We start from the raw sequence: 13502 nt of genomic DNA, 5'->3' as shown, positions 1-13502 counted from the left end.
CTGAGAAAAGAAAATTGTAAACATTCAGGAGGCCATTGGCATTTTGATTGCTGCCACCTACACTACAATGCGTTTCAATACGAAAATCAAATTATAAAGCAAGTTTCAGAGAGGGACGGAGAGATAGAAAAAAAGAAAAGGGTCTCAACCCAATACATGTTAATCACCTTAAAAAATACTATCTTAGTAAACAATACCAATGGTGAGCACAAATTCAATGTTGTTGCAAAAATGACAAAGTTTAAATTAACTGGGACCCATACATGAAAATCAATCACTAACCTGGCTATGTGCACAAAAGAGTAAAAGAACGTTTCTTTAAAAAATATATATATATATATATTAATCAAGAATTTATCATATTAAACTGTTATTCTTAGAAAAGCTGAAGAAAGTTAATGGTGTTCTACATATTTTTATCTTCTATTATTAATTCATTTGATAGTTGCTAAATTGTATTTTTTCTCATTTACAGTTTTTTAAATATTTTGTTTGATAAGAATTCTGACCTTAAAAAGTTATAAAATTAGGGTTTTGGGTTTTTTTTGCTACTTGTTAATCCAAAAGAATGTAAGCACTTGAGTCCCAAAGAATGCCAAAAGGCCTTGCTACCTAAAAGGATATTAGATTAACAGAAATATCATCAAAGTCATGACATCAGAAATTTTGCAGCTTTCACACAGGCATTCAGAAATGCTTATTTCCTGAAGTTCCTTTGATTGTATCCTGGATTCAAGGACGTGCAACTTTATATATAGAACCATTATGATAAAGTCAGTGAAAACAACATCACACAACACTGTACTGAGAGCGTCCACTTAGTGGGTTCTGAACGGTTCTGTCCAGTTTACAGCAATGCTTCATTTAAAAAGGCTTTTTATTGTCACGTGGCTGGGTGGAACTGAGGCTTTTTTGATGAAATGTACATGATCATACTGTTCCCCTGGTTACTTGAAAGATGCTGTTTAGGGTGTGGAGGCTGCGTGGTATTTCACAAAGGCGATAGCCGCCAGCTCCTTACAGAACTCTTCCAGCACAATCACACCCTCCAACAAGGTGATGTGGTCAATCCTAGGAAGGGAAAGCAGGAAATTAATCAATTCAGGATATTAGCAGATCATCAAACAAAGGCAAAAGCTTTAGACAAACAGCGTGAGAAACACTGACTTACACAGGTCCTTCAGGTTCCAGACCAAGTAATCGCTTTCTGACTAGTAGAAGCTTGGGAGTAAAGTCTTGAATACGCTGGATTCGAACCATGAGGTCTCCAACAACCTGCATCACAGGGACGAATGGGGCTTAGTTGCTGAACAACTCCATGGGGGATTTTCAGGATAAAGAAAAAAATTCCATTTCCTATTACTAAATGAAGACTGTCACTTTTCACTATTCACGTAACAATCTTGGACAAAGGACCCACAGCTATCCCTTAAAATACAAGAGCTACACGTATCATTTAAGAGAATGAATCTTCCTTTTTTCTCCACATTCTGCAGTGAAATAATTCCAAACAGAAAATACATTATATTTTTCATTGTTGTTGTTGTTTAGTGGCTCAGCTGTGTCCGACTCTTTGTGACGCCATGGACTGTGGCACATCAGGCTTCCCTGTCCTTCACCATCTCCCGGAACTTGCTCAAACTCATGTCCATTGAGTCGGTGATGCCACCCACCCATCTCGTCCTCTGTTGTCCCCTTTTCCTCCTGCCTTCAATCTTTCCCAGCATCAGAGTCTTTTCTAATGAGTCGGCTCTTTAGATATTTTTCATTATATGACACTAATTACATACAATGTCATTAAGATGTTAATTGGTCAGGCTGATCAATCCTGGAGAATATAACAAAACTGAGAACTCACCCTGACGATTACAGAGAATAGAGACCTACAGCCAGAAGCAAGGTTCACATAAGGGTCCAAGAGGTACTCATGTATGTGCGGATGAGGGAAGAGAGAAAGTCTGGATAACACCGACGTTACTTGTAAGTTGACATCATATGGCTACAGAGAGGGAGAAAGGAAAAAGATATCTGACATTATTTCTATGTATATACCTGAGCACTGAATTTACCATTTCAATTTGTCTTTTCAAGAAAGGACGATCTATCATCTTAATTCTTCTCTATATGCTCTTCTACAATGACAGTATCTGTAACTAAATTGGCTCTAGCTCTTACCATCTCAAAGTGCATACATCACAGTCCTGAAACTTTAAAACCAGAAAAGCATGCATGTAAACATATAGGAAAAATAAACATGTAACACTGACAGAATGTCTCTGCTTTTTGCAGGCTTTTTAAGTTGGTAAGATAGTTCAAGAGGTCATCAAAACCCAAAAAGACTTATATACTACAAACACTAGAAGACACATTAAATATTAGACAAAAGACAAAAGGGAAGGTATTAAAATCTTTTAAGTAATCTAATTTTAGAAATGATAATCCTTGTTTTAAATTATTCAACTGCTGCCAATTATCAAAAGCATATATACAATAAAGTCATATATATCACAGAACCTTGTCAACAGAGTAAAAGTACTTGAGCGGTAGAAATAACTACCACAAGCCTTAATAGTGAACTAGAAGATAAAAAAATCATTATTACAGAAAGGATCACCACCTTTACTGGGCAAGAGCATTAACTCTTCCGAAACAATGACTATATATCTGTGTAAAGTTCCTCATACACGTTTTGTATTACAGTATTACAATTTTACTAGTTTTTTATACTTAATCTGTTTATTCCTCATTGAAAGCAGCTTGGAGGTGCTTTACAGAGTATGTGTCAAAATCAAAGCAAGATGCATGATATGCAGAGTTGCTATTATGGTGCCTAGAACTTTCAACAGAAACCTCTCGTCCCTTTCAGTTTTCTTCTTCTAAGCAGTCAGAGGCAACTGAGTGGCTGAGACAAAACTGACTTCAGTGAGAAGGCTGGAAAGAACCACAGTGACTGGATGAATGAGAAACAGATGCTGCAGCAGGAGGAAGGGAAAAGTGATTCAGGACCAAGATAATATTAACCAGAAATGGTTAATCAGAATGGTTTACCCTCACTCACTGAGTAGCTTTTAGGCGCTTGATCATAATGAGCACCAATTAAGAAGTGAGTATTCGGCATTCAAAGGATGACCAATGCTTGACCATGTGCCAGAAGGTATCAAAGATGCTGTTTATACGAATAGAAATTCAAGTCCTGGGGTAAAGTCTAGTTTCAGTCTTTTTTGCTTACTACTAGGTTCATGAACACAGATTTTCTCAAAGAAGTAAAACTTCCCCTAAGTCACTCTTATTTAAAATCTAGCCTTACGCAAGATAAATGAAAGCAGATACAACACCCACTAAAGGATAGATTGAAGGGCATCTTTTCCTACTTGATAATATTGGTGACAGAATAGCCTTCTCCAAGATTCAATTCAAAACAATGAATTCACATTAAATTGCATTTTAGGCACAAAGGAAACACTTTAAAAAATCTTTAAGAAGAATACATTTGATAAAAAATGTGGACAAAATCATTTAAAATACAACTTTAGTACAGTATTGTATATGACTTCATTTCAGGTAGTTCAGATTTTTAGGTCACTAAATTCCGCCATTTATAGGTGCTTTAAGTAAATAGACTGACAAAATTTGGCTTTTAACAATGATATATTACTACTTAATTTTCTCTATACGGTGTTACTTTGGTTTTAAGCTTTTTGAAACAAGAAGCTGTATCTTTGGTTGTTTAAGAAACTTAAGGCTGACTCAGATTATATTTTAATGTTGTGAAAATGAAAATAAAATTCAGCTAGATAGAAACTGTTCCATCATACTCTGAAATGGTTTCTACGTCATATTGGTAATAACTTTAAAACAAGCTGGCTTTTTAGGGGATTCTTAATAGTAACTGCTTGCATCTATTATTTTGATTATGTTGTACTTTATAGAGTATTCACCTGAAATCAAAGTTAACTAGATTTTTCTGACATGTTAAATGGACTTGGCCCATTTTTTAATGAGCTCACCCTAAATACAAGGTGTGAATTTTAGGACAATGAACTTTGACTTAGATGTCACCTGCTAACTCAATCTCAACTCTTTTAGTAAAGGCCAAATATGTGGATGGCCAAAATTATAAGAATTTATAAATCTCAACAACTTGGTAGTCTCTGTAATTTCTTATAACACCTGCATTTAACAAGATTTTATATTTTTAAAAGCAATTTAAATTACTTTTATCCCCCCATAGTCCACTTAAGCAAATCAAGTAATGTCAACTTCACTTTAACAATAAGAAAATGTGAGAAACAGCTAACTTGAGTTGCCCAAATTAAAATTTTTCCCTTTGAACTTGGGTTTCCCCACATTTTTCCTGGTATTCTTTATATTCTGTTGTGGACCTTAGCATTTTACTATCTTTTTAAAATCACTACAGTTAAAAACAATACTAAACACACTATATTTTTCAAAAATGAAGGCTGTGACAACACAACAGTTTCAGGAATACCTGATATCATAACTTCTCAATTATACACACAGAAATTAGCTACTTTATTACTAATTATCCATAATAATGTTTAATCCCAACCTGGTTAGCCTGATACTATTGGGGTATCTATGTACTATGAACATACCAGCAAACATCATCTTTAGCAAAAGCAGTTAGAGAAGAGAGAAAACGAAATTAAACCAAGCACATTAGACCCACCAAAACTTATGATTATCTTTGCGATCTGATTATAAAGTCCTTATTCAAAAAGGCTTGGGAAGTCAAGGTTTTTAAAGACAGAAGGCTTGAGGCTAGACTCCACAGTTCACTCACTGAGTCACATTAACTAAAACTACGGACAGTCCCTCCTGTCGCTCAGGGTTCCAGAAAGACTGAGTGGGACATTGTCTGAATTGTCTTTGCACTGTGAAGAGCTATCTGGTGAAAGAAAAGAACTGCACACATTTCAGGATATGGTCTCCTGTGTATCCTTTGTGTCAGCGCTCTACAGATGGAAGGGAAAAATGCTCAGTGTGATGGGGATTTCAGGGGGATCTTTCCACTCAATTCAGAAACTACTTTTTAATATTTAGATTCCTTTTGAGTGCTTTTGGTCAAAATTTCTAAAGATTACTGACTTGATACTGATTGTTGATGTTGCCTGGGTGTTTCATTTCAGTTCAGTTCAGTTCAGTCGCTCGGTCGTGTCCGACTCTTTGCGACCCCATGAATCGCAGCACGCCAGGCCTTCCTGTACATCACCAACTCCCGGGGTTCACTCAGACTCATGTCCATCGAGTCCATGATGCCATCCAGCCATCTCGTCCTCAGTCGTCCCCTTCTCCTCCTGCCCCCAATCCCTCCCAGCATCAGAGTCTTTTCCAATGAGTCAACTCTTCGCATGAGGTGGCCAAAGTACTGGAGCTTCAGCTTTAGCATCAGTCCTTCCAGAGAAATCCCAGGGTTGATCTCCTTCAGAATGGACTGGCTGGATCTCCTTGCAGTCCAAGGGACTCTCAGGAGTCTTCTCCAACACCACAGTTCAAAAGCATCAATTCTTCAGCGCTCAGCCTTCTTCACAGTCCAACTCTCACATCCATACATGACCACAGGAAAAACCATAGCCTTGACTAGACGGACCTTAGTCAGCAAAGTAATGTCTCTGCTTTTGAATATACTATCTAGGGGGTTGGTCATAACTTTTCTTCCAAGGAGTAAGTGTCTTTTAATTTCAGTCACCATCTGCAGTGATTTTGGAGCCCCCAAAAATAAAGTCTAACACTGTTTCTACTGTTTCCCCATCTATTTCCCATGGAGTGATGGGACCGGATGCCATGATCTTCATTTTCTGAATGTTGAGCTTTAAGCCAACTTTTTCACTTTCCTCTTTCACTTTCATCAAGAGGCTTTTTAGTTCCTCTTCACTTTCTGCCATAAGGGTGGTATCATCTGCATATCTGAGGTTATGGATATTTCTCCCAGCAATCTTGATTCCAGCTTGTGTTTCTTCCAGTCCAGCATTTCTCATGATGTACTCTGCATAGAAGTTAAATAAGCAGGGTGACAATAGACAGCCTTGACGTACTCCTTTTCCTATTTGGAACCAGTCTGTTGTTCCATGTCCAGTTCTAACTGTTGCTTCCTGACCTGCCTACAGATTTCTCAAGAGGCAGGTTAGGTGGTCTGGTATTCCCATCTCTTTCAGAACTTTCCACAGTTTCTTGTGATCCACACAGTCAAAGGCTTTGGAATAGTCAATAGAGCAGAAATAGATGTTTTTCTGGAACTCTCTTGCTTTTTCCATGATCCAGGGGATGTTGGCAATTTGATCTCTGGTTCCTTTGCCTTTTCTAAAACCAGCTTGAACATCTGGAAGTTCACGGTTCACGTATTGCTGAAGCCTGGCTTGGAGAATTTTGAGCATTACTTTACTAGCACGTGAGATGAGTGCAATTGTGTGGTAGTTTGAGCATTCTTTTGCATTGCCTTTCTTTGGAATTGGAATGAAAACTGACCTTTTCCAGTCCTGTGGCCACTGCTGAGTTTTCCACATTTGCTGGCATATTGAGTGCAGCACTTTCACAGCAGCATCTTTCAGGATTTGAAATAGCTCAACTGGAATTCCATCACCTCCACTAGCTTTGTTCATAGTGATGCTTTCTAAGGCCCACTTGACTTCACATTCCAAGATGTCTGGCTCTAGATTAGTGATCACATCATCATGATTATCTGGGTCGTGAAGATCTTTTTTGTTCAGTTCTTCCGTGTATTCTTGCCACCTGTTCTTAATATCTTCTGCTTCTGTTAGGTCCATACCATTTCTGTCCTTTATCGAGCCCATCTTTGCATGAAATGTTCCCTTGGTATCTCTAATTTTCTTGAAGAGATCTCTAGTCTTTCCCATTCTGTTCTTTTCCTCTATTTCTTTGCATTGATCGCTGAAGAAGGCTTTCTTATCTCTTCTTGTTACTCTATGGAACTCTGCATTCGGATGCTTATATCTTTCCTTTTCTCCTTTGCTTTTCGCCTCTCTTCTTTTCATGGCTATTTGTAAGGCCTCCCCAGACAGCCATTTTGCTTTTTTGCATTTCTTTTCCATGGGGATGGTCTTGATCCCTGTCTTCTGTACAATGTCATGAACCTCAGTCCATAGTTCATCAGGCACTCTATCTATCAGATCTAGGCCCTTAAATCTATTTCTCACTTCCACTGTATAATGGTGTTTCATTTAATCAGATTCAAACTAAGCCTAGAGAACCAGCACAAAGACACAATACACTGGGAAGTTTATTGTAAACCTCCCCACTAGCTGGTGGGGTGGGGATGGGGGAGGGGTAGGGGTGGGGAGGAGGGGCTGGGGGGCGGTTTACATAGCCATGATGTACACAGCATAATACCTACAGTGAAAGTCAAAGTCGCTTCAGTCCTATCTGACTCTGTGACCCCATGGGCTGTAGCCTACCAGGCTCCTCTGTCCATGGGATTTTCCAGGCAAGAACATTGGAATGGGTTGTCATTCCCTTCTCTAGGGGATCTTCCCAAATCAGGGATTGGACCTGAATACTTTGGCTCTTAAGTATTAAATATCAATCAACAAAAAATGAAACAGCAGAAATGCAGTACATGTTGTTAGGATGTTAAATCCTTAGTTTTAGGTGATGTGACTTAGTGAGGGAACTGTGGAGCCTAGCCTCAAGCCTTCTGTCTTTAAACACCTTGACTTCTCAAGCCTTTTCAGATAAGAACATTATAATCAGATTGCAAAGATAATCATAAGTTCTGGGGGGTCTAACATGCTTGGTTTAATTTCATTTTCTCTCTTTTCTAACTGCTTTTGCTAAAGATGATGTTTGCTTGTATGTTCACAGTATATAGATACCCCAATAGTATCAGGCTAACCAGGCTGGGATTAAACATTATTATGGATAATTAGTAATAAAGTAGCTAATTTCTGTGTGTATAACTGAGAAGTTATGACATCAGGTATTCATGACACTGTTGTGTTGTCAGTCTTAATTTTTGAAAAATATAGTGTGTTTAGTATTGTTTTTAAAAGAAAAAAAGGCCTTGACTCTATGTCTTTATTGATTATCATCAGAAGTCAACCCAGTGATATACTTCTTAATTATCGTTTCTTTATTTGGCTTTCTGGTTATTGAAGACAGCCTGATGGTACAATTAATTTCTTTTGTAACTCCCTAGGCTCGTATAAATATTCAACTAAAATGCTAAAAAAAAAAAAGAAGCACTTTAATATAGGATTTCAAATTAATTCTAATTGGCTAACTCAGTTTTCATGCTGAGGCAAGTTTAATGCCACATAGTTTCATTTCAAGTGTCCATATCAACATGTAAAACATTTCAAAGCTCTATCGTTACTCTATGTCAGGGAGAGAGGGAGGGAGGGATTCTCTAACCTCAAGTTCAGTTATCCTGACAGTCGGTGAGAGAGACACAGCAGCATACCAGCTGCCGGTGATTTTTACTTCCCTTGAAATAAGTAAATTGACTTTTTATATTTCATTTCCCCTTATGAAAATGAATATCATTCACAAATTCTTTGTCTGAAGAAGCAGGTTCATCTAATACTGTTCTGTAATTTTAGCGAGACCAGAGCACTCAAGATTTGGTTTGAAATGACATTTAAGGTCTTCTGTATTCAACCTAACAAGTTTCACTCTATCTGAACCTGTACTAACCACAAGGCTTTCTAGGAAAGCCCTCTAGTCACTGCCAAAAGGTGTTAAGACTACTGTTTATAAGACAATGGCCTACAATGAAACACAGAAATCCTTAACACCTGTCAGGCCAGATCAAAGTTTTAACATAATGAATGCATCAGAAACCCACCAATTGTTGGCAATCAAGCTTTATGAAAAAGTCATCTGGTGGAAAAAAGAAAACAATAAAACTACTGAAGATGTAAACAGAACCCATGGTGAATGGTAACAAAATAATACGAAATTAATACTTTAAAACTTATTACCTGATCGAGAATTCTTCCCATCCTGTCAAATAAGACTTTCAAAAAATGACCTTCAAAGAAAGCTGCTTCTAAATTGCACCTTTCCAATGCTTTTGGAGAGCCAGGCCACTCCCATCTTAAGCAGATGGCACAGTAGTCCCGGAACTGCGGAGAAAGCATTTGACTCATTAAAGAAGAACTGAGCAAAAACAGTTTGAGATTAAATAGAAACAATTTCCCCCCATAAGCATAACAATCCACTCGAATGCTGAGTGTCTGCTGAGTGTCAGGTACCAAGGGAGACGGGAGAAGACGGCACAGATGACACCTTGAGTGCAGAGAGGCACAGGTAAGGTTAACAGCCACCGGTACCAACACGCTGGTGAGAAAGCAGGCAGCTTCTAACTTCACCCTAGTGCCCCTCGCACTGCTGGGGCAAGCATAAGCATATGCTGCTCCCTTTGGAGGGCTTCAGCCCTTTCCTTGTTCTCGTCACAGATTTAGAGTACTTAGAAAGCAAAGTAAGTCTTAGCCACATTTCCCAGTCTATTCTGAAATGTCACATGTAATGTACAAAGTAGATGAAATATAATAGGTGAACAGATGCATGTCATCTGAGAAGGCAAACTTGACCTTGCTGCCATTTGTTTACCCAGGCATGTTGCTGTGACTGTTGAGGGGAATAAACAGGGCTGCTGCAAGTACAGTCTGAAAACTGTTCACTACCATCGCAATAAGATGAGTACAAACATGGAGAGCCAGTTTAGAAACTTCTCTTTCAATTTCACTGAGTAAATTTTACGTCTGTTCAATCTAATAAAATAACTGGGGCCTGTATTTAGTGTTTTTTCATTTTTGTGGTATTTCATTTTTATATTTTACAAAAGCATTGGTCCGTGACAGATTAAAAGTAAGTGGAAACTAGCCCTTACTATACATTTTATCAGTAAGGAACACCACAATATGGATTTTTGTAAGCACAAGAATATCTGTCATAATAAAAAGAAAATTTAAAAGTCTTCTCTGACATGTAATGTACTGGAATTTAAAAAAAGAAATTTGGAGCATAGTTTTCTTCCATATTCTTTTCCTTTTCACATTCTCCTCATTAAATAAGCAAAATTACTTTGACATCTATAGTTTACAAATTAGCTGAGATTAAAACATATTCTTACTACAAAGCACTAGCTTCAACTTTTAAAAGAAAAACATATTTAAAATGATTAAAACCCCAACTTCTTCAATATCTTGTGAGTTTTAAACTCTTTCAATAGACAATTTTCTTTATAAAACCACATCCCAATATTTAATAAAGCATTTTTATATTAAAATTTTTGAATTTCTGAGCTAGAAAATAAGTCTAAATTTTTTCTATTCTTTTCGTCTCATTTAAAATATTCCTAAAACAATTCTAACTGTTATCAGATTATGGAAATAAAACTTTTCAGAGAGAATCACAATAGTTTAAAAATCCAATCGGTACTACTGAGGTTGGGGCTGCTTTCATTGTCTCTATATTATTGTTACATGAATGTATTTGGTACCCTGGTACTCTAGTTATTCACATAGTGATGGGGACTTGAATTTAGGCTTAAAGCACCATGAATTAACTGTAAGGGCATGCAAGTTAATTATCGATAAAAGCACACTTCCACCCAAAAGATTTAAATGAAAATTAAATGCGTATTTTTCTGATGTGAGGCATTTCAAAACTTTGGAATTTGGTAAAATGTAAAATGCTACAGGGGGCTTCCCTGGTGACTCAGCAGTAAAGAATCTGCCTGCAGTGCAGGAGATCTGGGTTCAATCCGTGGATCGGGAAGATCCCCTGGAGAAGGAAATGGCTACCCACTCCAGGATTCTTGCCTGGGAAACCCCATGGACAGAGGAGCCTGGTGGACGATAGTCCATGGGGCTAGAGAGACTGATGTGCGCGCGCACACACACACACACACACACACGCACGCACGCACGCACTCACAATGCTGCAGAGGGAAAAGATGATTGACAGAAGTCCATTTAATAACTAAGAGGAGATGTTTGAGAAAGTGATTTCAGGGAAGTGGAAAGCTGGGAAGCAGAGGATGAAGGCAGTCCTTTGGAATTACAGATGAGTGAGAACAGTGGGGAAGAGGGAAGGAAGCAGCCTGTGGGTTGGGAGTAATGCTAGAATCACTTAAAAGTCATGGTTTAGATCAGCAGGGAGAAGGACCTAGGGGAGAAATAACTTCAAGGACAGAAAGAAAAGGAAGAAAAGGGACAGAAAGAAAAGGAAGAAAAGGGGCGGGGGGTGGGGAGGAAGCACAGAGAAATCTTGCGACAGAGACACACACTCAGTGAACGGCAGTCAGGTCACTGACAGAAAGTCCAAGTGGTTGAGAGCGGAATTCAGGTCTTGCAGAGAAAGGGGAACCTCTGGAGAAGTAACTGCGGCCCCTGTGCCGAGGGCTGTGTTTGTGCATCTTATTAGGTCTCGCGTCAGACCACTTCACCTACCTGCCTGTGAGCGTCTCGGAGGTAGGTGTCATATCCAGTGCCCTCCACATGGTAGGACGATTTTGCTTCGTCTGGGACCAGACAGAGAAAACTTAAACGAAAAACAGGCATAATCAGTAACACAAATACTCTCACAATTCAATAGCTCTATGTGTATTAAAATATCTAGCAGGATCTTCAGTTTAGCCAAGTATTAATGCAGATGGAAACTTGAAAAGCATTTATCTTGAATCAGTCCTACAATTTACTGATTAAATACTGTCATTATTTTAAAAGTTTTCTTTAAAAATCACTCATTCTACTTAAAGTAAAAACCAAGCAGAAGATGACTTGACTTTTTCTACATTACAGGGCAATGACAGAGAGCCCTGATGTTTGTTAGTCTCAGGGAACTGGCTTTTCAATAACAGAACCTTAGATCCTCGCGCACCCTAACTATGCATCTTGCACTATGTGCAGTTTTCTCTAAAGCCACCTCACAGCACCTGGCTCGTCACTGATAGGATTGCAAAGGAAGAGAAAGAAGAAAATTACTGGGGAAAAGGCACTTAAAAAAAACCCTTTATAAAGGACTTCTCTGGTGGTGCAGTGGATAAGAATCCACCTGCCAACGCAGGGGGCAGGGGTTTGATCCCTCGTCCTGAAGATTCCACAAGCCGCGGAGTAAATAAATAAGTCCCTGCACCACAACTAGTGAGCCCATGCGCTGCAACTGCTGAAGTTCGCACACCTGGAGCCCGTGCTCCGCAACACGAGAAACCCACACACCGCAGAGAACAGACCTTCTCTCCGCAGCGAGAGAAAGCCTGAGCCTGAGCAAGGCAACAGTGACCCAGCACAGCCAAAAATAAATAAATATAAATTAATTAATTTAGTTTAAGAATATATATAAACACACAAACTAATGAGAAGAAATAGCCCTCCGCTTAGCACATGTGAGTACATGGCTAGTAAATTCAATCCGTTAAACTGGAAATTCTCAATGTTGTTCCAACTGGGAACTACTTAAAATTGTTTACATTTAAAGAAACAAAAGGAGAGTACCCTGAAGATTAGTTTCCTCACTATCACTCTAGAGGTTTCTTTTTTTCCTTTTTTGTATCGATTGTTGCCTCTAGGCTGTTCACTAGCTACATCAGCATTTCAAAAAGATGACATAATCTTTAAAAAAGGGAAGACTGAGTTCATGGCATATCTCCATAACGATCAAAGAGCAGAGCTGTTACACGTTGTAAAAACAAGTGAAAGAGATGTAAGTCAAATACATACAGCAACTCACCTATTTACAATTTTGTGGACTTCAGTTTTCCCATCGGTTTTGGGGTGGTCTGGAGTAGCAGGAGGTGAGGAACTAAGCCACTCTTGATTTGACAAAGTGTTATCTGGTGAAATGTCAGTAAATAAGGGATCTTCTTCCAGATCTCTAAGTTTAATTTAATGATGCATAAAAAAAATTTATTATATTTTCTAAACCAAAAGATTCTCTGCTATGTTCTCAGAAACCTTTACATAATTTTGCTAATAAAGGAATTAAGGAATAATGAATGTATTTATATTGTACAGAGAAATTGACATTTTTTACTTACATCAAACTCAAGGTTATATTGACTTTGTTAGGTTTAGTGACTAGATACTGCCGCTTGTGATTTGAAGGGACAATAATATCAGGACATCTAAATTTTATTTTTAAAATCTTTTAAACTGTTAAAGTATCTTTTTAAAATAAAGAGAAGAAGGAAGAGAAGAGAAATTAAGAGGGGAGAAAATCATGACTTAATATGAAATGCTAAATTCAGAGCTGGATAGAAACTTACACTGCTCCTGCTATTAATCCATTCTCCACTACATCTTTATCTTCTGGGCACACAGGTTTATATTCTGTATAGTTTCTTTCTTCAAGATTTCTTAGGACCAAATTGTAAAGAATGTGCTCATTGGGTTTTTGTAAAAGATGTTCAAACATTCTTAATGTCATTATGCTGATCTGAAACCCAAAATGATAAAAGGTAACTGAAAAATGCTTAAACTATTTTTCATGATTTCAATTTTCAAAATAAAAAGCCACATAAA

General features: G+C 38.0%; 1 protein-coding gene across 1 annotated transcript in view; it reads right to left on the bottom strand.

The window, feature by feature from the left end:
* Positions 1-695: 695 nt before the first annotated feature.
* The window catches only part of FHIP2A (FHF complex subunit HOOK interacting protein 2A), a 35787-nt gene continuing 22980 nt past the window's right edge, over positions 696-13502 (bottom strand). Inside the window, exons 11-17 of the mRNA XM_068961564.1 lie at positions 13247-13416; positions 12712-12855; positions 11433-11523; positions 8958-9101; positions 1859-1999; positions 1172-1275; positions 696-1071 (exon numbers count right to left, since the gene is read on the bottom strand). Of these exons, the coding sequence (XP_068817665.1) occupies positions 966-1071; positions 1172-1275; positions 1859-1999; positions 8958-9101; positions 11433-11523; positions 12712-12855; positions 13247-13416 (900 nt within the window). The 3' untranslated portion in view covers positions 696-965. The remainder of the gene's footprint in view (positions 1072-1171; positions 1276-1858; positions 2000-8957; positions 9102-11432; positions 11524-12711; positions 12856-13246; positions 13417-13502) is intronic.

Source organism: Capricornis sumatraensis, chromosome 23 (genome assembly GCF_032405125.1).
Source record: "Capricornis sumatraensis isolate serow.1 chromosome 23, serow.2, whole genome shotgun sequence".
In the NCBI taxonomy this organism is placed as follows: domain Eukaryota; kingdom Metazoa; phylum Chordata; class Mammalia; order Artiodactyla; family Bovidae; genus Capricornis; species Capricornis sumatraensis.
The sequence above is the reverse complement of the archived record's forward strand: the minus strand, read 5'-3'. Positions and strand labels throughout refer to the sequence as shown.